Source organism: Squalius cephalus (genome assembly GCF_949319135.1).
Source record: "Squalius cephalus genome assembly, chromosome: 22".
In the NCBI taxonomy this organism is placed as follows: Eukaryota; Metazoa; Chordata; class Actinopteri; order Cypriniformes; family Leuciscidae; genus Squalius; species Squalius cephalus.
The window spans coordinates 20,122,143-20,148,870 of NC_137143.1; the positions used below are offsets into that span (position 1 = coordinate 20,122,143).

The 26,728-nt window shown below is 38.0% G+C and overlaps 2 protein-coding genes across 3 annotated transcripts in view; one reads left to right on the plus strand and one right to left on the minus strand.

Moving 5' to 3' along the window:
• Window positions 1–19,830, minus strand: part of srgap2 (SLIT-ROBO Rho GTPase activating protein 2) — a 91,548-nt gene extending 71,718 nt beyond the window's left edge. Inside the window, 2 exon segments of the mRNA XM_079858055.1 lie at window positions 18,391–18,840; window positions 19,729–19,830. Of these exon segments, the coding sequence (XP_079714181.1) occupies window positions 18,391–18,457 (67 nt within the window). The 5' untranslated portion in view covers window positions 18,458–18,840; window positions 19,729–19,830.
• Window positions 19,831–20,945: 1,115 nt separating this feature from the next.
• On the plus strand, window positions 20,946–26,728 carry LOC307150738 (protein FAM72A). Of its 2 annotated transcripts, XR_013819775.1 has the most exons (6): window positions 20,946–21,091; window positions 21,428–21,621; window positions 21,746–21,823; window positions 22,570–22,694; window positions 24,806–25,832; window positions 25,971–26,722. XR_013819775.1 is itself a non-coding variant. In XM_079858197.1 (5 exons), the coding sequence occupies exons 2-5, from the start codon at window positions 21,476–21,478 to the stop codon at window positions 24,898–24,900; spliced, it is 444 nt and encodes a 147-aa protein (XP_079714323.1). In that variant the 5' UTR covers window positions 20,946–21,091; window positions 21,428–21,475; the 3' UTR covers window positions 24,901–26,728. The 2 variants fall into 2 exon arrangements, 1 of the variants encoding a protein (XP_079714323.1); XM_079858197.1 differs by having other exon boundaries at window positions 24,806–26,728.

Consider the following 26,728-nt stretch of genomic DNA (forward strand, 5'->3'; position numbering starts at 1 on the left):
TACAAATAAAATTATATTATATTGTAAATGTACTGTATGTAATAAAACTTTAATTACATAAGTTAAATAGTGAAATATAAATATATGTAAAATATGTATAATATTATATATTAAAAATAAAGAAAAATATAGATGTAAATTGATAAAGCACTGACAAAACAATTTTACAGTCTATTAAGTCCAATCTAGTTCATTTAATGACTGATAAACAGAGCAAAACCTCCAGGGACCAGCGACTCCAACCCTTAACCAGCTATCAGAAGTGATGTAAAAAGGAAGCCATATTGAGTGATGGAGTAAACACAACACAGGCGGACTAATTGTCGGAAAACCATTTGAGCTGTCAAGACCAACCGTGCATAACGACTGAGAGGGTCCATTTTAAACTGACGACAGGTCACCAAAAATGACCAAAAAAACAACCATTTACCCTCATGTGTCATAACAAATCTGGCACGTATGAAGAATACATCACATCTTAATGTTCACATTGAATCTAGTGGGTGAACAGCAAGGTCTGGTGTAGAGAGGGAAATATCATCTATTATTTACTGAGAGACAAACAACAGACTGTGAAATACGACACAGTTTAAGGCCCCGTTTACACCTGGTATTAAGATGTGTTTTGGTCGATAAGATCCTAATTAGACGAGGCAGACGCATACCCGTTTACACCTGGTGTTTTAATCTGTTTCTTTTGTCCACTTTGAACCACTTCTGTCTTGATTTTTTCAAGGGGAGTGTCTATGAGTCTATGTTTTTTTTTTAGATCTTTTGATCTAATGGATAAAATAAGTTTGCGCAATTTACATATGAACGCGCAGAGATGACAGAAAACATACGGAGAGCATAAGCTTTTGTTTCTGCTCTGACAACCACAAGACCACGCTGAGTGTGTGTTAGAAAATTGTGATTGGTACGTTTTTTGTCTTCAAAACAAACTTGGGTCTTCAGCAGATAAAAGTTCACATCCCTGGAAAGTAGTCTTTTGTGCCTGCTTGAACACATTCGACCACATGAATGAACTACACTAAAGCAATCCAGTCGAATGTGTTTTCGACTACCTCTGGAATTGGTCAAAAGAACACAAACTCAAACGTTGAGACCCCGTTTACTCCTGTATTTTGTGTCGTCCGCTTGTGATCCGATCGACTAAAACACATCTTAATACCAGGTGTAAACAGGGCCTAAAGGGGCGGTCACTTTTCGTTCCATTGACTTTCATTCATACGCATACGAATGACTCGCACTGCAAACGCAAGCTCGTGAAAATTTTCGCATTTCGCTCGCTGCATTCCAAAGTTCAAGATTGGTGAACTCTGACCTGACGTGCGAATTCACATCACATAAAGACTTGTGACCAGTAGAAGATCATCATGTCATGACCTCTTGGCCGAATTTAAAAAACAATATTTTTGCAGTAAAGTCAGGTAGATTGTATATTTTTACATTATGAATGTACTACTATTTGATATATGGTGAATTCATGTTTATAATAAAGACACAGCAGAGCGTGACGTGAGAAATTTCGCACGCTCAAAGTCTAGTGTGACTACGGCTTAAGTCTACCCACAGAATGAATGAATGACGAATCAGAATGCTTTCTCATATTGAATCTGAAGTGGTGGTGGCAGCTACACCAAAAATGGTACAAAAGATGTCACTAAGACAATAAAAAAAAAAAAAGGTTCTAACATGTACCATTTAGGTACTAATATGTACATTTTTGGTACCAATATACACCTTTGAGGTACTAGTATGCACTCGTTAGGTACAAAGGCATACCTTTTGAAAGGGTACCACCCCAGCGACAGCTTTGTACCTTTTTTATGAGAATGTATGTGCATCTGCATATGAAAAAAATAAATAATGCATTCAAACATCACAAATCTGAAAACACAATATTCCATTGGCGTAGACGCCACATCCGTTTTTTTAGATGAGCTTTATAAAAACAGTGCCTGCTGGATAATACAACTCCATATACATTGACCCCTAGGAAGATACAAGCTGCTGCTGAACTGTAACATGCCTGCTATTTCCTGACAAAATAATGTTTGCTTCAAAATGGCAGGCTGGGGAAGAAGAACACAGCGATCCCAGCATGCATTCATTTCTTTTTGGACCAAGTTAAATGCTCATTTTATCTGAAGGACATTAAAGGGAGGCTGGAATCTCATCCAACCAGGAAGCTGTTTGATGTCACAGAGCTCAAACGCTACAACTGCATTTGAACTTTAGAGCTCTACAGTCAGCAATCCTCTCCCTCTCTCTATTTTGGGAACAGTGCAAACATCATCTCAATGTCAATTTATAGATTTTCAGACAGGTTTTCAGTCCTTAAATTATCCTAAAATACAAACATTGGATTCAAACATGGACCTATGGAAGTTTGTTTCCACCCCAGAATTAAAAAATATAAAAAGGTATTTGTGACTTTTTCCTCTTACAATTACGACTTTCGTGCAACTGAGTTCAGATCTCGCAAATCTGATTAATAAAGTCTGAATTGTGAGATAAAAAGTCGCCATTACATTATTTTATTTATTTTTTATCCATGGTGAGAACAAGCTTCTATACAGATCACTAACATGCCTTAACAAAAAGTGCTTACAAAAAAAGGATAGATAATTATGTAAAAAATAAAAATAAAAAAAGAACTAAAAGAAAAATAAACAAAAAAGCAAAATCACATACAAAAATACAATAAAATGTATCCGTTTCATAAATACTTTGTTCATACACTGTTCAACCCCCCTAATAAGAATTTTTACAGAAGTGCTTTTCACTGAAAACTCTTGCACAGAGTACAAAGTACAAAGAGATTAAATAACATCATGCTAACCACTTCATATTAAGCATGTTTATGGCTATTAATCCGTCCATCCAACAAAAGAGCTCTGTGTTTCTTCCTGTGATTAAATTACACTGATGGATTCAGTGACTTGTGCTTGAGGGAGACAAATTATACAGTAAGCTCCTGAGAAATACCTTACAGTTATTGTGTGACTTAATCATATATCGCTTTGAGAGATTTCTGTCCTTTCAGCATTCCTGTGTGGGGTCAGATGGCCGGGGCCCCCTTAGTGTCAAGAGTAATTACCTCCCACTCCAATGGGGCCTTTGTAAAGTGACGGGGGTAAAACAATCCCATGGAGAGGGAGAGAAACAGAGGGAAAGACAGAGATGGAGCACATGTTTACATCTGTGGAGAGGCCGTGTAAGCACATGTAAGATTTTGGGTGTCTTGAGTTGATGTGGAAGAGGCTTAACATAAGCACATGAGCTTATAAAGTTTATGTCTAAGCACCAGTGCATGCCTATAATGTTTCTGAGGTGTGAAACATTTATATAAAAAAAAAATGATACAAAGAGAAGCACATGCTTATGATCTGTAAAGATAATCAGGAAGCATTGGACATCAGGAAATGAGTGAATGACGACTGCTTACAGCAGGGTGGATTTGCTCGGATTTTAATGCAAGAGTATCACGTATCACCTTTGAAGGCTTTCTATATTTAATGATGCCTTCAAGTCATGTTGGAATGATCAAATTTGATCATATTGTGGATAAAGGATGTCAGCTGGCACTCAAAGTACCAAAAGCATCCATGGGAAACCAGCATATAAAGATGAGAGGCTGAAAACATCTCACTAAACGGCCACTTAGAGGAAAAACTCTATAGACCGCCAGCTTGACAATGGATTTACATTTGATCACTGACCACATTGGCATTTGAGACTGTTTCATGGTGAGAGTGCTGTGGTCAGGGAGTGCTGTATTTACGGACTGCTTAACTGTGAACTATTCTGTCTAGTAAAACAGCAACAACAACTGACGTGTCAATGTCGATAATTCAGATTAATGTATTTGAGTGCATCTGAAAGCCCAAGGAAACTCTGGAGATCTAATAAATAACTTTGCTGACAGCATTTTTCTTATTAAAATCTAAAAAGACAGAAGCAGAACAGTTTGTTAAAAATGGCTCTTAAGCTCTAAATCTCTGACCACTTAAGCTATAGAAAAAGATAAACTTCAGAAAAGAAGAAGAACTGAAGAACCCATATGTGCACCTGCATCAATTAATGTGAGTACTCAAGTATATCCTTAACGTGTAGCCTAACGGAATTTGTATTAACGCCACATTAAATGGAAAGTGTAAAAAAGTAAAAATGCGTAGTTGATACTTTAAAAATTTATTTCTACTTAATCTGACCCCAAAAATGACTTTTGTTCATTATAGGTCACCTGACTGAATGAACTGTTGCTTTTCCTGTCTGGAATTTCAACTGCTTGTTTGCAGCAGGACGTGTTTATACACGTATAGTTGCATAACCCATAATTTTCTTGTAACTGTATACACACTTAACAGTTACACAATGCAAACTTTGTGCTACACAGGAATATTTCAAGAAGACACACTATAACTCTGGGCAATAAAGTTATGCAGTAATAAAATGAGTGCACCTTGTAGTTTTAAAGACATTATCTCAGTTTTTAATTATCATCTCTGGGTGTACATTAATTAACCGAAAAAGACGTGCAGTCAAAGTATGAGCTGGATGAACAGGTATGGCACAAGCAAGTCCCAGCACACACTGGGGCTGTGCGAAGACTTCAAAGGAGCACAACCTCCTTAGTCCTTTAAAATAAGCCCCTAAATTATTATGTAAAGCCCGGGACACACCAAACCGACGCCAAAGAACTAGCGCTGATGAAAGCCGACTGTGTTGTCGCCTCGCGTCGCCTGCGTCGAGGGCAAAAAGCTGCACTTGAACACACCGAGAGAACTACAGCCGACCGTCAGCTAGAATGCACGTTCTGCGCCTGCGTGTAAATGTCTATTTCTGAAGATATTCATCTATATTCATCATTCAAAAAGGGAAACCGATGCTACAGGCTGCAGATACATAAACCATAAACAAAGCAGTGCGTGCTTATCGTTTTGAATATCAATCCTGCTAAACACTTTCTTTATTCCACTCCGCTCATGTTAATATTGAAATATTCGCCAAGGAACACTCAAGTAAGATGACGTAACATTAGAACAGTCTTCTATCTGTACCGTTTTGACTTCTTTGCTCACTGTTTTGCTAGTATTCTCGTGCACTGACTCGTTCACTAAGCTGAACAGCCAATCAGAGTTCTCTCTCTCACCAACGGCCCAACGCCGATTCAACAAGTCGAATCGGCCGGAAAAAAGCAGTCGAGGACCAATTTCAGCCGACTGTGCGGAAGGAACACACTGAGAAAACTTAGTCGGCCAACACATAAAAACTACCCGACGGCCGACCGTCAGCTTGGTGTGTCCCGGGCTCAAGGAGGAATATTATGCAAAACAGACCGTGCATGAAGAAAAGGAATGAGAGTCTCAGGTTTGGCTCTCATTATGGAGTCATGTGCAGGGTGAACGGACATCTGGTTTGAGTAAAACAAAGTCAGAGCCTATAAAGCCCACGGCGGGCTGAGATCCGCCTGTCCCCAAATCACAGGAACCTCCAAGGGTTGCTCATCAAGGGTCTGTGGGTAATCCAAAGCACACAATGTTGGTTTCAGTGTATGTGTCCACTCAACGGTTCAGTCCACGGTATAGTCAACTGAAGCTAATGTGTTTTTATTTTCCTTTCCTGCCAAGGGCACACTACAAGACTGAAGTCTGCAATTTAGAATTTAGAATTCATTACAATAACTTCTTGTCTTTGAGACAATCCACTGAGTCAAAGAGATGATGTTGTTGAGGCTCAATGTGATATCAATCGTGTGGTACAGTAGGCTATATATAAAGTCAATTACCTTTTAAAAAAATTATATTTTATAAGGTAAAAAATAAATTGTTCCTTTACCTTTAGGTTATCCTACATGTTGCAAGATCAGTCTCTTCTCCAACTGCAAGTAGTCTGATTCAGTTGAGTAAAGTGCACCATTCACCAAAAATCAAGTCATTAAATGAACACAAGCTGATGACACTTTATCTTGTGGTGTGTGTTTCTCTTAAGGCTGTTTGGGAACTTTGGAATTTCTTATTTACAAAGGCAGAGTTTATGTGTGTAATGGTGGGCATACCGTAGTGTAGCTACATTATCTTTAAGTTCAAAGCAAAGCTGGGCTGATGAGGATGAGGAACTTGGCTCTTTGAGCCTACACTCACATGGTGCGTACAGAAAAAAAAAATATCTAAAAAAAAAAATGCTTTGATAAATTGGAACACCTAAAATGGCTCCAAGTCAATTGTGCTAGCTCATCAGAATACAGATGAGGAATAAGCTTGGCTCGTCTCCTCAACACCAACATCAGATCAGTGCAAACCTGAGCATGTTTGTGGAGGGGGGAACAAAGAGAGACCACATATTAAGAGAAAAACAAAGAGAAGTGATGAATTGCTTCATTAAAAAAGCATTAGTAGAAGTGTGACCCAGTCAGACAAGCAATGTCCCTGGTGCATGGCTCATGGCAACAGTGCAATGCCGTACCTCACTGTCAATGCTGAAAATCCTGCTGATACCTGATGACTGTATTCTGTGGTGTGGATTCTGGAAAATCACTAGGACTGTATCTTTACCAATAATCTCCCTTTACAGCCAAAAAGAGCTTGTCTTTTAGCAGGTTTATTGTAAACACAGTAGGAATTCATGATATTACAATTCTGGCTGAGACAGATAAGAATAACTATGTCAGATTTTATCTTAATTTAAAATGTATCCCAGGGATGAAGCACTCAGAAAAGGAATGAAAAGACTTCCCTTTAAAGGAAGAACTCTTGAGCTCTTGTGGTTATAAGCTATGTTAGAGCTGCGCAATTGACCGTAAAAAAAAAAAATCATGATCTCGATTCAAACACCCACGCAATCTTATAGCTCATATTATCACAGAAGAACTGGTGTCACAGAACACTGATGTCAATGGAAGTGATCATAATAGAGCAAATCACCTTTTGAAAGTAACATGGCGCTTCAAATAACGATTGTATAGATTACACTGTTACACCACCAGGTGGCGAGAAGTGACTGTTGAAAAATGTATTTGTCATTGAATCAGTTGCCGATTTTCCACCATCAGGCCGAACGGTTTTTAGAATGGTACGGAACGGTTCCAGTTTTGTTTCCACTTGAGCCATAGGGCACGGCACGATTAGCTAACCGTGCCGAACCGAGCTGGTAGAATCCATGAAGTGACGTCTCAACGCAGAATTGGTCACTTGTCTGTTGCCTGGCTACCAGTTTCTCTGTAGCTGACTAAGAGGCCTATTTGAGCGACGTAAACACAAATTAATAATAAAATTAAAAGAAATATTTGATCATCCTCCATTACGCGGTCGCTATACATCTCATATCATCTATAAAAGCTTGAGTTACCAAGGCAACGACTGACGCTTTTGTATTACATTCCAAAGAGTGGCCGTTATCAGCCCCACAGTGAAAAATTAAACCGTACCAGCTGGCCCGGATCGGCATGGAATGGAATGGTTATGCAATCAGAACCATTCGGCCCAATGGTGGAAAAGCGGCTATTCATTCAAGTGATTCGCTCAAAAAACACAGATTCAGCCAGTAATGAAACAAGTAAAGTATTTCTAAAGAATCAATCTTTATTCAAACAGATTTTTTTTTTTAAATAATTCATTCAAATTAAACATTTTTTTTTAAAGACTGCAGCAATTAACATTTAGTCAGAACCTCCAGTAATTTATGTTATTGTTTAGTTGTCATCATTGGAATCATTGGAGAATTGTGATTGTGGAAATGAGTAGTGAACAGTGAGATAAACGTTAAATCTTGTGGAGAAGACATTCTACTTGTCAGACTCAGAGTTGATGGGAAAATAGATGCCTACAAAAGTTTTGGTTTGGAGGAAAACAATCTCTGTGGTATTACGATGAAGGGAAAGTTTAATTATCCTGAATAGAGACACACCTAAATATCATTCTTGTGCCCATAAATTTACAAAAGATGAAGGTAGATGTCTTATTTTTGGCAGCCAATACTTTTTACAGTCTACCGCACAATACAATAGTCAACAAAAGTGTCTGAATGCAAAAGTGAGGATGGAAAATGCTAGGCTATATCATTCTTCAAACAATCCTACAATTCTTTGCCATCTCAACTTCACAGCTAACCATTGTTAGCTATAAACCAAGGTGGATTAAATCAGTATCCAGCTGGATGTCAAGTAAGGAAGTGAGCCAGAAAGCCACGTAGCGGTCAGTCAGTAACTGTAATCAAGAACCGGCCTAACAGAGGCAGGAAACAAAGCAGGCCTTAACACAAAGAAAAAATCTGTTTCCTCTCTTGACCCAAGGGACTTCTCAGACATCCAATATCTCAGTTTCAATTGTTTTTCATTTAGGCCGGGTTTATTTAGAGGAACTGCTGCCCTTTATTCTTTATTTATTGACTTTTAAATTGTGGATATGAATATGCTTTTGTTGATGTATAAGGCTTTTTATAGCTCCTCACTTCTTCTGCATTCTGTGTTGAAAACAAGTCTTCAGTCCAAGAAGTCTTTCTATATTTTGGATTTTTGTATTTACAGGCAATGTAGAGCCAAGACATGTGGATATACAAGACTGATTATAATTATTATACAGGCAATATAGCCTGTGGTCTCTAATGAAACTGTCTCATTGAAGTATGCCATATGGAAATTAATATAAAGCAGAAAACAACATGCCAAAGTGTGTGGTCAACCGTGTGTTAAAACGTCATGTGTTTGCAATTATTAAAAGTCTGGTTAAGAAGGGGGAGGGGGAGGAAAACACCAAAAACCAATGCGTCATATTTCATCCTGACTGACAAACATCATTTCAGGGGTTGCGAGAAAAGTAGGAGTGAGCAGGCCAAGCAGAAAAGAACAATAGAATAACAGAGACCGCTTTGGTCCTGCAGGTCTACACAATGCTCTTATTGTTAGTCCAGAACCACAGCAGATCTGGAAAGAAAGGAGAAGGAGAAAGAAAAGACACCAGCCCTCTCCAAAGACTGTGATCCTGACTCATGTTGCACATTCCTACAGATCTCAGGTCTGTTGCTGTGCGAGACGTGGACTCCGTTCTCACAGTGGCCGGGTTTAAATGAGTGGAGGAACTGAAATGCAAGACCAAGTAGGATATGCTTCCTCATTTTAATAACTTCTTGTCTCAGACACTCCACAGAGTCAAAGAGATGATGTTGACGAAGCTCGATGCAATGAGCTCGCTGGCATTCTGATTTTGCATTTAGCGAATGGTGGAATGTGTCCGTTGGCTGTATGCAAATATCAGCACAAATACCACTAGATTCATTCAAACCGAGTCACTGTTCAAGCTGACAAAGAGCGAAAGACAGCCATCTTTAAAGGACGGTTTTCCAAAAAAAATGTATTCTGTCATTATTTACACACTTGAATTTCTTTCTTTCATGGAACACAACAGGAGTTGTCTCAAAGAATGTTCTCTCTTTTATATAATGAAAGTGGAAAGGGACCAGCTAAAAAAAAAAAATTAAACATCAGACAAGTTTGTTTCATTCACTATATTCCAAATATTCTGAAGCCTAATAGATTTGTGCAAGAAATATATTGAAAGTAAGTTATTAAAAAAAAAACAGATATGATCACCGTTCTCTGTCATTGTATGGAAAAAGAGCAGCTGGACAATCTGCTATAAATACTTCCTTTTGTGTTCCACATAAGAAAAAAAGTGAACTGTGAAGGTGAAGTGTGCCATTTTTGCACCACTAAGGGCAGCAAACAGAATTGCAAAAATGACTGTACAAACACATCCTGCTTTCCTTTGTTCACACAAACAAGTAGTTTTGCAACAATTTCATGCCGCTGGTTGAGCCATTGTTACCATGTCTGGACCACTTTATCAAGCAGATTCATAACCGCAATATTGTAGTACCGCGCTACTGACAAGCCAACCGCAGAGGAATGCAAGTAATCGCAGCAACCGCGATATTCGTGTGTTTTCTTTTTTCATAAGGCTATACCCTTCTTGTTTTGAACTTCGTGCATGTGTATTGAATGTTAAATAAGTTAATAATGATAACAAGACTGCTTATCATGGTGATTTGTACAGAGGCTTCATGGATTTGCACTTAAGCCTAAACAGACAGTGAATGAGAGAGATCGACTGAGCTTATATTCGTGAAAAGGTTGCTGTGTCCAAGGAAAGCAAAATATTTGTTGTATCATCCTTTTAACGTTTAAGGGTATTTACCATGAATGGCGTCAGTGGAGGCGCTGGTCAGCATTCCACAGCGCGAGGAAGCCGTGAGAAAAATAAATAAATCAGCAAGCCACGCATTGAATCAATGCCATTGGTCTCTATTAAATGAAGCATCAGCGTTCTCCGTGCGACATATTGCTGGTCAGCTGAGTCTTGAAAAGTGGAGCTCAAAGTTAAAAATTAATTGTTGCCGTAACAATGTTAAGTCTGCGCGCTGAGTGACAGCCTTTCAATACGCAGAGACGCTGTTTAGTTTAGGTTACATTGGTTACTGAAAATGTCCTCGTTTTTGTGCATGCTGACCACATCGTAACACTTATTTATATAGCAACAAATAAATCAAAATAAATCAAAATAAATAAATGCGGCTAAAATTACCGCAAGGGAAATTCCTTCACCGCGACAGCCCTAACAGATTGTAATTCCATTTGGTGCCACTAGTGGTGCAACAAATTTAAAACTTAAACAAACGTTTAAGCACAAACAGAATAGGACTGACTCTTTTCAATAAGCAACCGTTCAGATGTTATGATGTTGTGCAGCTTTAAGATTGAGAAACAATTCTTAAATCATTTTAATGCTAACATTAATGAATGCCTACTTTAATTATCAACTTGTGCCCCAAGACTCTTCGTTGCGGAAATCAGACATCTTCAAAGGAAGAACTAATGGAAAACAGCCACATCTGTGACAAGCAATCCATAATTAGCACTTCTTAAAAGGTAAGTCCCTTCCTGTCTTGCACCCTCCAATCAGGACGGCCGAAACATAAGGCACTTATGCACTCTGACCTCCTTCATTTGATCCACTCTTTAAATTTAAAATACTGACTAAGTCAATGCTTTGGGTCTTAGAGTTAAAATCACAGTCCGTTTTGATGTCGCCGACTGGCACGCGTTCCCCTGCCATGCATAATGAACTAAAAACCAAGACTGCCCATTTCAGTCTGACATAGAAGTAGATGGAAGACAGAATGTAAATGGTTTTCCACTTTCCAGACTCTCTCCAACCCTCCCCCACACCTTCCCTTGGCTGAACACCGGGAAAGTGCTTGATGACTTTACCGTGCCTGTTTGAAGGTCTGCTGGACTTCAGGACATTTAGCATGGACTGACAGAGAAATCACATTATTTAGTCCAGCGTTACCCATTAGAGAGATGAGCCATGAAAATGAGCATGTGTGCATGAGTTGCAAGTGGAAGCAGGTTCATGACGAAGTGAGCATTTTCCCTTGATCTTCATCTGTAAGTTTCTGATGCAGCCTGGCAGAGCATTTACATTTGGATTGGGAATCACCTGGTGTTCATTTGTTAGGGAGCAGAGCGGAAGATTAATTAGAGAGAACAGAAAGTCGATACAGCCAATTTCACTTCCACGGTAAATTATGCTGATGCAGTACAAACAGCATAATGGAGTTTTGAGGGGTGTGATTTCAGTCTCTTTCCTTCTTATTCTGTGTCAGGTAACAGTTTGTGCATCTAACCATGTGCATCCAGCGGGATCAGGCATCTGTTCTCAATTATGGCCTTTCTGTTGCGTCCACAAACATTATACTGTGTTTGTCCATTGGTTGAATGAGGGAACCAAAAATGTCCCCTGCATCTGAAGGGAAAGAGGTATTTTGGTACATTATAGCTGTTGTAAACAAAGCTGATTAATTGGTCGAAGAGCTTAGATCCCTCTCTAAGGTGACTGCAAGTGTGAGAACTACTAATATGGTATGATAAAAGCTACAAAAACAACTTCCAACAGTGAATTCTGTTAAACGGATGTAATGTGGCCTCTAGTTTTACTCCACTAGTTATTTAATTCTACAAATGAAAACTTAGATCAGCACCAAGCAACAGGGTGTCCTGATTACAGGGAGGCCTTCACCCTGATCTAGGTCAACTCCCTCAGGGCTGGTCCTCGGACAGGAAGTCCAAAAATCGGGGGTGAGTTTCCAATTCAGAGGCATACAATAGCAACAATACGTGTGTGTTGTGCACTGTCTCCCCCTCCTTCTCCTCTCCTTCCTTAAACAAACATCCTTCCTGTGGAAGATTATTTCAGATCAAGTCAGCAATTCTACATGAAGTACATTTACATACATACTGCATTCTAGCGCCGCAACGGGCACACCATCCATTCCTCTGACTCATTAAGCGCTAAAGTGGGACGTCTTGGCCGGAGCGGTAGTCACGGATCAATGCTGACCTGTTCTAATTGAGGCACACTCGTTATGGGAAGGGTATTAAAAAGGACAAGAAGAGATTAGTGGAAACGTAATGATTTGTTGCCACTGCAGCGTGGGTAAACAAAGGCTGATGCGGAGCCGTAAACCTAAATGACTTGCTCATTGACCTCGCAGATTAAGATGTGGCTGTTTTTATTTTGTTTATAAGTTTATCAGTTTAATCACTGTTAGATATTAATGCGCTGTTTTATTGAAGCACACACACGCATTCATCACTTGGAGATCATGCTGTGCCCACACAGGAACATTCAAAAGCACAGAAACTTCTTGTCAACGCTGCCCAGTGAGTTTTATTGATAAAATAGCTTTGCTACTTAATTACTACATTATATTTCTCTGCAATGAGGGGGTAACATCACTGGTTTTGAAGTAATTCAACTCACAGCTTCATTGTTAATAGAGGAAAACGCTGAACAGACACAGGTAATTCACATATGCATCTCTTATCTCTCTCGATAATAATGAATTCAAATGAATGCTATAAATGTTAACTTAAGCTACTTTATCTCTGATTCAAAGCGGGCATAATGCTAAATTTAATGAGCCGTAACTGATGAAAATAAAATAAAAATGACCCTTTCAGACAAATATTGCACTGCAAACATCAATGCAGCTTTAACTTGAAAATGCCAGCAAAAGAACATAGTATAAGCGGGATGATCTACAGCTAGGCCCTGTCCCAAATGGCACACTTCATATGCACTTTCGGTCTTGTGGACTTACAATGGCTGCCGCATGCACGTGTCCGTTAAGTCTGAGACCGTAGGGTGTCCCATTTGTCATTTTAGGTTTCAGAAGGGGTGCTCGCGAACACTTTTGCGAGCACCCCTTCTGAAACCTAAAATGACAAATGGGACACCCTACGGTCTCAGACTTAACGGACACGTGCAGCGGAGGTTGCCTCTGCGGAGTGCATTCAATGCACAGCTAGGGCCCTGTCCCAAATGGCACCCTAAGCACTTGCGGTCTTCCTCTGAGTCCGCACTTTCGTGACGTAACGCCACTTTGACTGTTGGGACAGGGCCCTAGCTGTGCATTGAATGCACTCCGCAGAGGCAACCTCCGCTTCACGTCGGGTGGTTCTTTGCCCCACTTTGTGCATTAAAATTGTTTATTGCATAGCTAGCCGTGGATTATCCCTTATTATTTAAATAATATATATTATTTTATATATTAAAAAATGTGCGCAAACTGATCAACAGATGCTGACAATCTTGAAACTTAAGATTTAAGAAAATCTTAAATATCAGACAATTAATCACCTTGGTCTATTTATCACTCACAAATGTTAACACATCTTTCATTATGTCTCTCATTAGATCAGCCTTTGCATCTTTCAGTCTCCTCAACCAATTAGCCTGTCTGCTCAAAACTCCAAACAACTGTGTGTGAAAATACAAAACCATTGCTAATGAAACCAGGTGAAGGTTTTCTCATTCCATTCCTTTTTGCTAGATAAAGCCAGCTGCTTGGGTTGTAAAGACTCCACTATTTCGCTTGTCGACAGAAACACATGCAGTTACAGAATGAGAAATGAGCAGTCAAAGAGTGAGATAGAGAATACAGAGAATGCCATCCAGAATATAGTATGAACCTGATCAAAAGCAATGGTCTGTTTTGGGCCTTACGTGCAGTGAAACTGGATGAACAACATAGTCATTACTGACATTCAGACAGGGAAACGTGAGGAAATGCGTTGAGAGGGAAAATGTTAGCAGGCTTTCACACCCTCCCCCAAAACACCAACATCAGCACTTCAAACAGAATTCAACAGTGACCTACATATATGCGCATCAAATCACTATTAAAATCAATTCATCTACAAAAATCGCCTGCTCTAATACATTTTACACAATATGCTTTCTAATGCACAAACAAGAAAATTACAGGAACTAATGCCAAATGAACAAAAGAAATGTCTCTTTAAATCTTCATTATAACAATATCTCAAAACGCTTTAGTTCTTTAAGGTTAAAAATGCATCAGACACAGAGTGTAAAGAAGGGCAAAGCATCTTCCAGGATTTCCTTTTTTATTACCAATGCTAATTAGAGCAGACAATCATGTTGTTTCCCACAGCTTCGGAAAGCTCGCTCCCTATGTCTGAGGGATTATAGCTACATTATCCAATCCTTCCATCCAGCTGTGGTGAAAAAGCACAGCTGTACATTTCCTGCCAATCCTCGGAAATTCAAGACCAGTGTTCCATCCCTTTCAGTTCTTTCAGTATAAGAGAAGCTTACACCTGAGCCATCAGTGAGTCTTTGAGTTGAGTTTCATTTGTGATTCCTTTTTAAAACATTTGAATGGAGAACCAAAGGTATTGAGATTTGCAGACAAGAGTCAGACTTTTGAGATTCTGCTTGCCTGTAGCCTATGGATTTTAATATCTTAAAGGGATAGTTCAACCAAAAATGAAAATTCTGTCACCATTTACTCACCCTCAAGTTGTTCCAAACCTGTATGAATTTATTTCTTCTGCTGAACACAAAAGAAGATATTTTGAAGAATCTCAGTAACAAAAAAGTTGATGGACCCCATTGACTAACCATACATTTTTTGTCCATATCTTCTTTTGTGTTCAGGAGCAGAAAGACATGCATACAGGTTTGGTACAACTTGATGGTGAGTAAGTAAATGATGACAGAATTTTCATTTTTGGGTGAACAATCCCTTTAAGATACAAGCACCAACTCCAGAGCTTTGGGAATTAGAACACGATTTTGATGGAAAAAATTTATGTTTCGCATCAAGCTGATGTTAATCAATGATAATCCAGTTAGAACTGTACACAGTTTTTTGATCTGTCTCTCTCTGTCTTATCCAGTTTCAGATTTTCTCCTCATATCTGGTTGTCTCAGCACAGAAATGGATCACCAAGCAATTACCGCTTCCTCTTTCTGCCGCTAATTCATGACAGATTATTTAGCCAAATCAGCAATGTTCCAGTAGGCATGGCTGCTTTCGAAATTTAGGCCATTTTTCAGCGCGTGCCCATGCAATTCCTGAGAGAAGAAATCATGCTTATTATTGTTTCTTTCCAGATCCTGTCAGCTCAAGATTATTGAGCAAAAAGATCTACAGGAATGGTAGACTAATAGGGATTTGCTTGTGCGGGAGGCTGGTGGTTGAAATTGGCATGGGAAAGTGATATGACAGCATCCAGAGAGGGGAGCTGGAGGAGGAACAATAGTGCCAAATTAATATCAGGTTTATAGATTCACATTTATTTTATAAACTGAAACACATTCTCTTCTTGCATGAGAACAGATCAATGTGTTGGACACAATGCTTCTTGAGAATGAGAATGAAACTTTAAAATGCAGTTGATCTGCTACCCACTTTGATGCTTCAAAAAGTTCATAAAGAGATCGTAAAACTAATCCATATGAATTAAGGGGTTTAGTCCAAATTTTCTGAAGAGATATGGGGAACAGATTGAATTTAGGCTTTTATTCAAACATTGTAGGGCTGCCCCCGACTAAAGATTTTTTTAGTCGACTAGTAGCCTAGTCGTTCATTTAAGCCATTAGTCGACTAATCGCACATTTATATTAATTTAATTACTGGGGCTGGATAAGCCTATGCCTATTCCGCGCTCAAGAGCACACATAAAGCTTGCCGCAAAGCACTGGCAAGAGTAATGATTATGAATGTGTTGGAAAAAATTGCAAGGAGACAATTTAATGTTTATTAAAAAACTAGTGTTTTCTGTGTCAGTGTCGGTTGCAAAGATGAAGTTGATGATGATGAGCGTGCCTATAGAGAGAAATACACCTTTCATACGCATTACATAATCAAAGAGTATTTGTTTTCGAATTGGTTTGTATTTGAATTGGTTTGTTTAAAAATAGACATTTCAAGCTTTCTATGGATATATTTCTCATGTCTGTGAGGCAAGTAGCCTATACGCTGAGTTTCGGTTCATTTATGACCCGCTGCATTTCAGGGAGCTCGAGACGGCAGAAGGCGCATCCTGTTTGTTTTCTTTATTTTACAAAAGCACAACGTTTTGTTGTTATTGTGAGTGTACACAAATAAAATTACAGTTCGGAATGATGTATTACTCTCAAAAATGCAAGTCATTGCGCCACCATGTCATGCAGTAAGTTCGCAAGCCTATACTTTAGCTTCCACACTCTGCACAAACATGTGGATATGTGCCTAATAGGTTAACGCTAGAGTGAGCGGCCATGTAAAGTTGCTACTACCTACATGGTTCAAATGATAAGTCATATTTGACCGACTAATAAAAACCGACTAATAAAATCTTGGCCGTCTAAGCCTCTTCACGTTGACGTTTAGTCGACTATCAGGGGGCAGCCCTAAAACATAGGCTGAATCCGATATCGCCCCCTAAACCCTCATTCACTTTTCCCTACGTTAGTCCACTGATAGCCCTACTGTTCACTTGAAGGATTGAATGAAAACGAGTGAGCGAATTCGGACAAACATTGAGCGTACATCGGTTGTTCACTTGTTATTGCAGTGCAATGTGGGATTGAATACGTGCACTCAATAACGTCCACTATGATTTCGGACACCACTACAAATGGCTGTCCCTTCAAATAACGCCCTATTTGAGGGTATAGGGGATGATTTTGGATTCAGCCATTGATCAGCGAACAAACACAAGCTCAACCGAACCTACTTGATGTGCGAGAACAAACTTCTCGCACCTCAAGCGAACATGCTTGAGCTTCCATTTACTACAGCTGATGTGAGTTCATAAATGCTTAAATGTGAATAAAAGCCTACATTTCCATGCAAAACTAGCATTTAGACACCCTTAACCAGGCTCATGTTCTGTTCAGCGATATTTATATGTCACAATGACCTACTTGAATAAAACTTTCAAAGATGAGAAACTCACTGACTCCCATTAAAGGAGATTTTCCCCACACTCAGCAGCAACAGGCAGGGCTGCTCAATTGCTCTATTCAAAACGGGCAAATACACAAAAGAGCAAGCACACATAACAGCGTGAATGACATGATAGGGAGCTTCACTAATGAAGTGAATCATTCAATTCGTCTTTCAATTAAAAACAGCTTCGTTTTACTTCATCAGACAGATGTTTCTATGGGAACGGAACCCTTCGCCTGAGACAAAACACGCGTTGCGTACACACATCTGTGCGAGTGAAGAAATATGCGCGGTTTATTGTTACAATTACTTTGAAAAATACTACATTACTTCTCAAATACAAAAAAAAACATTCCCTCTGCCTTCACACTAACACTTTAAACTGTCACCACAGCGTTAACATTAATGAAGTTACAGCCATAAACCATAATAACCGAACTGTCACCACGCATCACACCTTTGCTTCATATTCACGCTCAATGCTGCCAAGACACAAACGTTTTCTGTCAGATAAAACTCAAAACGGCTTTTAAACGTGTTGCTTAATCGCTGACCTACTGTAAAACATCAATGACAGCCAACCTGACATATTTAAAAAAAAATCAATGTTGAACAGCACCACACCAGCTCGTATAGAGAGACGCAGGGCAAAAGAAAACGCCCTGCCTTGTCTATACGTACAACCTACACAAGCTGACTGAGGAAAACAATACAGAAAAACAGCACAAACGCCACATAAATAACATAATATCATCGCTTTAAATAGTAAAAACCCTGTTAAAAGGGTTAGAGTTAGTATCTATAGACAATTTCTCTTCACACGCAGTGAACAACTGACTGACTGACTGACTGACTCGCACATCTATCATTCCGTTTGGACACATTGCCACATGTGGAGAAGAGCTAGCATTGTTTCTCAAAGTCAAATAAAAAGCATATTTCTACGGTAATACGACTGCGTATTGAGCTCATTCACGACATTTGTGATCATACATCTACAATGTAACGTATCAAATAGCATACGAAGCACAATGGTAACGTAGCTGATTAAGACTGAACATTATTGCGACACATTTCACTTACCTTTAACTTGCGTTTCATATTCGGCTATAATTTCCTTGTCCTTTCGGAATTTAGCCGGAGACGTCATATTGAGATAAACGAAATAAGTCCTGTCACAAAAGCGAGTAACACCGCAGAACAAAAGCCTCGTCGCCCGCACTTCGTCTACAGATATCCAGTGAGTATGTAGGAATGGAAATCAGTGGATGGGTATTGTCTCCTGTCGATGATCAATCACGCCGCATTATTAGTTGAAGCTGCCGTTGGCTTCCTAGGTGGAATGTGTCCGTGAATGTGCACGCGAGGAATGAAGCAAAAAACAGAAGAGTTTCATCCCACTGGATCCGCGCGACTTGACGCAGCGCCTTCAAAAGTTTCAGCCTTCTTCCTCCAGCGGTCAGACGTGAGAGTGAGGCGACAGAGTCTTCTCAGAGCAGGATGAAGGCATGGATTAGATTTCCCAGCATCACACTGTACAACACAGGGCAGAGAAAAGTTCACTGGGGCAGATTTCTAAAACTAGTTCCTTCCAGTAAACTTCCTCAAAATAACTTGGCTTTGTTTCATTTGTTTAAAAACAGACGCCCTCCTCAAAGCTCCTCTCTTTACAAACAAACTATGAAAAATGTAAACTGACGCACATTAAATAGCTAAATGTGAACTTTTATTCTGATATTACTATTGTTTTTTTCCTGCATGATAAAAAAACAAGAACTTATTGTGTCTTCTGCATGTAAAATAACCCAGTCTTTTATAATAATTAGTCTTATTTGTAATTTGCATGAGTAAGAAGTGAATTTAACTCATTTTTTTCCCCGTCACATTTCATCAGTAACATTCCCCAAAGATAAATGTGCAAATATATTTCACATAACAATATGGCATCAATTAAAAAACACATACTTTTCACCCAGTGTCATAAGTGTGGAGAATCATTCTGACATGCTGCCACTCAGGATTTTATATCTAACATGATCAAAGACAACGCAAATGACCAATCCTGACAACACTACTACTTATGTCATAGGAAACCCTAAAACCAATTTGTCCAGTATACTGGACGTTTTTAAAGTTGAACATGTTCAGGTCATTTTGACACACGTTTAAATAGAGGCTGCCAATCGTGAAGACTCCAGGATTGTAAAGGACTTTAAATGATTAGTCCTGAAAAATGAAAGAGGCCATGTGCAACAAGAGGGAGTAACGTGATGTGAAAAGCAGAGAGGCCCCTGGTGACTCTGAATAGTTCTGGGCTTTCCTTAAGGAGATCCCTGCATTTCATCCGGAGAATTGCGGAGGTTTCTCGTGCCTGATGCGCCCGCATCATATACTGCTGAATTGATTAGTTAAACCACTTACCTTAAAAGGCGATTTCCATGTCTAAATTCGAGTTTCATTTACCAGATTTCTCTCTTAAGACTTACTGTTACGCTATTCTCTGAATTTTCCCAAACTCAAACCCCGCCTCTTTTCATGGAAGCGAAAGAACAACCCCCCTCTATTGTCATTGGTTACAACACAGGAACACGACATGAACCTATCAAATTGCCAAAAGGCACATTTCTGAGGCATTAATATTGTTTTCTCATTAATCCATCACATGCCACAGATTAAAAAGCTTTGAGTGAATGAAATCATTTAAAACGTCCACTCAAACTGTAAATTAAAACCTTCTTTTTTTTTACTGTTGGTTTATTTTATTTCCGTTAATTTAGCCTATGTCGTCCTTGTGTTCATAGTAAAAAATATATATATATATATATCAGAATTTATTTTTGTCGATGCCTTTTTCTTACATTTCTCTATTTGTAGCGATGTCTGATTCGTGAACAAATCCTTCTTCTGAGTCGGATCTTTTCAATGAATCTATAGAACCGATTCACAAAACCGGTCTGAACCATAGACGGTCTGAACAACATCGTAACTGAACGATTCGAGTTGGCCAAGCAACCAACGCGAATTAATTGTGAAAAGTAAAGTGAAATGTATGGTTTGCTTATAAGGGACATGATAATTATGCCTCAAAAAGTATTTCAATGCACTTGTGTATCCTCACTCCAAGCTCAATGGAAGCGTATCACTCCTTGTACCTCGCCGTTTCGCATGGCATTTCGCAAGACTAGCGAGGAAACGAGGCACCATCAATTTAACTCAATGGACTGACTCTCTTACGAATCACTTTTTCTTGCCTAGTTGGTTTAAATACATCGAAACATGCAAAAGCTTTTTAGCCAAGAGATCTAAATGTATATTGTTTTTGTATGTTTTAAATAACTCTGTGTCGAGCTGAATCATTGCTGCAACAAACTGAACTAGAACAGAACTGCAGCCACGTGATGATAAAAGATTCACCGACTCGTTTTTAAACCAGTTCTTTAACAACTCGCTCGAAAGAACTTATTTGCGGAAATGAGTCGGACTTCCCCCCTCACTAGTGGTTTTGTGGTTTGCGGAAAGCGTCTATGGCGGAAAGGCACTGCAACCAATCACCTAAGGAATTTGAGCTCACCAATCATGTGTTAGGTATGGTAATTTAGAACCAATCAGCGTTAGAAATCAGGCTGTTTGAAAATGTTTCAGGAAGTGAATATCCGCTTTGACGCGGACGTAAACAAACGTAGCTTAGCAATCTATTCACTGGTGTAACGACAGAGAGATTGTACAGTAGTACAATGTATTTCTCTGCCGCCTAGATCTAGAACGATCTGATATCCGATAACAGGTAAGAATGGTTTTATGCCATGCTTGGTAAACAAACTAGTTCATATTTTTGTTAGCAAGCTAGGCTCTCTAATAACAAGAAAGGTATAGCTTTTCTGTATTCAAACAGAAGCGATAAATGACCAATGTGATTTTCATCCGTAATGATAATTTGAAGGGCTTTTCCGTTTTTGTGATCAAAAGACTCTGACTTGGAGACCATGCTAATGTGATACAGGTAAAGGCTAGAGCTAAGTTAGCTGGCTAAACAGGTGCAGGTCGTCTCAGTCAGACTGTTAAAACATCTACTGTAGCCTTCAGTTTAGGTGCTGACTCTGTTATCATTTTAAATCAACAGGACCCGCGTTTGTTTAGAAGCATTTCTTGAGAATATCTCAACTCAACGATGTCTACTTCAAATTTCAAGAATAAGTGTGTGACGCAAGTCAACTGTGTATACTGTGACAGTCTGCTGTGTATGAGGGGCATGAAAGCAGTACTTTTGGCTGATACGGAAATAGAGTTATTCTCAACCGACATACCCCCAAATAGGTAAGCCTTCCCCGATCAGACATCACATAAACCCGTCAGAACATATATAAACATGATAATCATATTCTGTTTGTTTAATGCTTATTATAAACATAAACAAGTCTGTGTTGTTTTCCCCATTTAGGACTGTTGATTTTGTGGCAAGCTGCTATTCCACTGAAAGCTGCAAATGCAAGTTAAGAGACATTGCTTGCTTGAAATGGTAATGAGGTCTTTATAACTATCACTTTGTTTTTATTCATAAAGTGTCTATAGTGTTTAGCATAACTAGTGTTTGGAATCATGATGTTTATTAATGACAAATTTGGTTCTATACACTATCATTCAAACGTTTGGGGCCAGTAAGATGTTTCTTAATTCCATTATTCAACGAGGATGTATTAAATTGATGAAAAGTAACAGTAAATGCATGTATAATTTTACTAAAGATTTGTATTCAAATAAATGCTGTTTTTTTTTTTACTTTCTATACTCATAGAATTTTGAAACATATTTCAGAATTTCCACAAAAATATTAGCCTAAGTATTATCAACATTGGTGATAATAATAAGAAATGTTTCTTGAGTACCAAATCAGCATATTAGAATGATTTCTGAAGGATCATGTGATACTGAAGACTGGAGTAATGGCTGCTGAAAATTAAGCATTTAAAAATTTTTTTACTGTATTGTCTGATTAAATAAATGCAGCCTTGGTGAGATTTCTTTCAAGCATAATACAAATATTACCAAGCCTAAACTTTTGAACAGGAGTGTATTTGCCTAATATTTACACTGCATCATATTTAGATTGGCCAGTTGGCTTCAAACCTGTTGTTTTGCCCTTTTAGCTTTAATATTCAGTCCTTTGTTTACACTGAGCCATTTGCTGTTCTGTTTCATTGTGTCTCACAAAGCATTTGAATCTGGTGTTTTTGTCTGTCTCTCTGGCTCTTTCTGCACATTCAGTGGGAATGTTGTGGGATATCACGTGGTGGCCCCATGCAAGCCCTGTTTGCTCTCCTGCAACAATGGTCACTTCTGGATGTTCAACAGTGAGGCTGTGTCCACCATCAATAGACTGGATGCAACAGGTTTGAGACATCTGGTGCAAAAACAGTCTATGCCCTCTGCTTATGGTTAGACAGATTTTGCATACCATAGTTTCATAGATTATCTGCTCATATCCATCAAAGATCCTATGTAATGCAAAAAGGTTTGTAACAGACTTTGACAAAAACTTCAAACATTGAAAAGTACGCTTGAAGAACATTGCGTCTATGTTCTTGCTTCTCACTTGTCTGGTTGCTTGTGATTCGGCTGTTTAACACTCAATAATAGACGGTGATTATACATGGGTTGACTCACACTAGCTAAGGTTTTTATATGAGGTGAAGCATGTAAAACAGGTTGTGGGTTGAAATATTACCCAATGAAAAAACTGTATAAATGGTGGTCAAATAAATCCTAAAAAATCTTCTGATACAAAACGTTGAAAGCTTTTGTTTGGTCTGCAACAAAAGGGCATTTGAAAAGTTATAAATCTAGAATGGCACAATAATGAATTTTAGTAATTGAGGCTGAGCCTTTCTCCGTCATTGAGAACCCTTTGAGGAAGTCTGAAATGTGCCAGGCTAGTCTTTTAACTTTTTTTATGTTTCAGAAGATGTGCCTTGTACTATACTATAATGTTACCATAACTGATTGAAACCCTGCTAAAAAGCACCTTCTGTTTTTTACAACAAAAGATGCTGACAACCAATCTTTCAACTGAACTTTCAATTATCCTGTGGTGTAAGTTAGGCAGCGAGTGTGAGCTGACCTGTGCATAACTATTAGGCAAGATAAACAGTTGCTATGTTTCATTTCATGTGCACTTAAGATGAAATTAAGCTTAACTACACGTACACCACCGTTCAACATTTAGGGGTCAGTGAGATTATTTTTTTATTTTTATTTTTTTAATTAAGTAATTAATACTTTTATTCAGCAAGGATGCACTAAATTGATTAAAACTGACAGTAAAGCCAGTTATAATGTTACAAAATATTTCTGATTTGAATAATTGCAGTTCTTTTAAACGTTTCCACAAACAAATATTTAGCAGCCAACTGTTTTCAAAATTGATAAGAAAGCATTGTATTAAAATTAGGGCTGTCAAACGATTAATCGCGATTAATCGCATCCAAAATAAAAGTTTGTGTTTACATAATATATGTGTGTGTATGGAGTATAATTATTTTCTATATATAAATACACACACATGCATATATATTTAAGAAAAATGCGTTATTTATATATAAAATATTTATATATAATATAAATATATATACACAGTATATACATGCAAATATTTCTTAAATATATACATGCATGTGTGTGTATTTATATATAGAAAATAATTATACTCCATACATTACACACACATATATTATGTAAAAACAAACTTTTATTTTGGATGCGATTAATCGCGATTAATCGTTTGACAGCCCTAATTAAAATACTTTCTGAATGATCATGTGACACTGACAAAGCTGAATATTCCGCATTTCATTGCAAGAACTAATTGCATATTTAAAATATATTAAATATATTAACAGTTATTTTAAATTGTAATAATAATATTTAGTTTTGATCAAATAAATTAAGCTTGGGTCCTTTATGTTTTTAAAAGAAGTCGCTTATGCTTACCAGATTGACTAAACAGGGAAAATTAGCATGAGAGCTCATTTCCAAAAAAGCACTGAAGGGTGTGAAAAGTTCTGTGCGTGATCTACTGACTAGATGAAAGAAATGAAAGAACACAGCCGGATCATTTCCATAATGACCAACGCAATCTACCAAGGGCAGTGCAAATTTGTGTCTGGTTTAAAAAGACTTGCTTTTTTGGGGAAGTAAATAATGACGCAAATACCAGTAAATTGACTACGCAGTATTTCAATCACATTGAAATACTCTCTTCCCATAAATTTTGCGTCTGAAAGGGAAACTCCTACAAATGCACATGCAATAATAAGGTCAGCCGCAAATCCTGGCCAAGCCTTTTCAGTGCAAAATTTTCACTTAGCGTTTAAAAGCTGTTAGTAAATCTGGCCCAAAGTCTTACAGACCCAAGGTATATGAACGGTAGTGTAAAGAACATATGTTGGACATAATGTTAATAAATGCTCCAACTCTAAATAATACAAGGCTGTCTCTTTCACAGGGCAGAACCTTCTGCTGTGGGGTGATCTTCCAGAACTGGAGGACAGCGATGATGAGAGCCTGGAGAGTTTCTCAGAAGAAGAGTACCTCAGATAGAACCGCACATGGCCAAAGGAAGTAGACTCTGACGGTAGCAAACTACTTTGCTTTCACTCGCACAGATCTCCGTTTAAAGCACATTGTCTTGTCTTTAGCTGACTGGGAAAAGGCAAAAGTTCAAAAAGCTCTTTATCATAGCTTGATTCATATGCATTCTTTTGCTATTTTCTTTCAGCATCTTCTCAGATTAGTTTAGGTATTTCAAAGTGCCACTACCAAAGAAACATGTTTCTGTTTTCTTTGCTTTATGGGCGCAGTAGCACAAAGCGTGATGCCTGGACTTTACGATTTATGATGTTATCCTTTAGTCTTTATATAGCATTCACATATTTTTCAGACTGTTCAAAAAGATTAGCAGAAGTATTACTTGAGGTGTTAATACTGGTTGTTTGTGGTGTTACTAATGCAGATTGTTGGGAGGCAACCAAAACTACCCAGGTTGATATTTCATTCCAAAACTAGATAGATAGATAGATAGATAGATAGATAGATAGATAGATAGATAGATAGATAGATAGATAGATAGATAGATAGATAGATAGATAGATAGATAGATAGATAGATAGATAGATAGATAGATAGATAGATAGATAGATAGATAGATGTAAAAAAAAATCAGGCAAAATTGTGCACTGGTTTCACAAGTCTAGGTGGTTTTATAGGAAGAAAATAACTGACATTTACCATGTTTTAATGGTTTAACAGAATATTTCTCCATTTCAGTTGAATTTCACATATAGTCACCTCAAGATTGATATCAGTTGACATAATTGGTATATTTATTCTAAACAAGGGTCATCCCTGCATAGTACTGTCTTTCATCTAATTATTTTATTATAGATTTTTTTTATTTGCACAGCTTTGACATTTGAATTGAAGTGGCACAAAAATGACTTGGCAGCTTTAAGTAGTTGATATGTCTCAGCTCGGTGACATTTGGCATTTTAGCAAATGTGATTTTCAAATGTCATTTTTATGGCATACTATGGTACTTCGCTTAGCACACTGTTTTCAATTAATGCTGTTTCATTTTCATTTCATGAATTTTTTTTTATTTTTTTTTTTAGTAGTTCAAAATCTGTACTTGTTATGTTTCACTGTTTGTCACCATTCATGAGAAGCGACAGAAAAAAAATAATTGCTTAATTACTGTAAACAAAATTCTGTATGACACTGTGTGACATACTAGACAAATTATTTTTAAGCTTCCTGATTTTTTTCCCCCATGGAGATAACAATTTAGCATCCTCTTCCATTTGTTTTGATTTACAAAGACATGTTGTCATTCAGAAGCAGTTATTTCACAATCATATTTACCATTTCACTGTGTAATGAATGATACAGATTTACCAGTCCAATATGAAGGCTAATATGCCCACTGTAAACGTCTTAGTGCAACATTTTATGTCATGTTGTATTGAAGGTTGCATTTTCAGTAAAAACAACAGCAAAACGAATAAACAACCACTATTGTGATAGCTTTCAGGTGTAGCATTTTTAGGGGTTGGCTCTTTTATGCCTTGAAGCGATCTTTAGTATGCATTTATGACCAAAATGAAATGATGAAAAAATATGTTTTGTTTTTTAACTTATTAACAGAGGATTTATTTGATTTTAAGTTATCAATGTTTTGAATGTATTTATTAACAGACTATACCGATATACTGTATTTATACTGACATGATTTAATTTGCGCCGTGTGAGGATGAGAAAAAACAAAACAACGTTTGTATACTTTTGATCTGCATTGACAATATGTTGTTGGTTTAAACTTTGGGCTGTTTTGTATGCTGAATGTCTTGATATTAAACTTTTTAATGTGGAT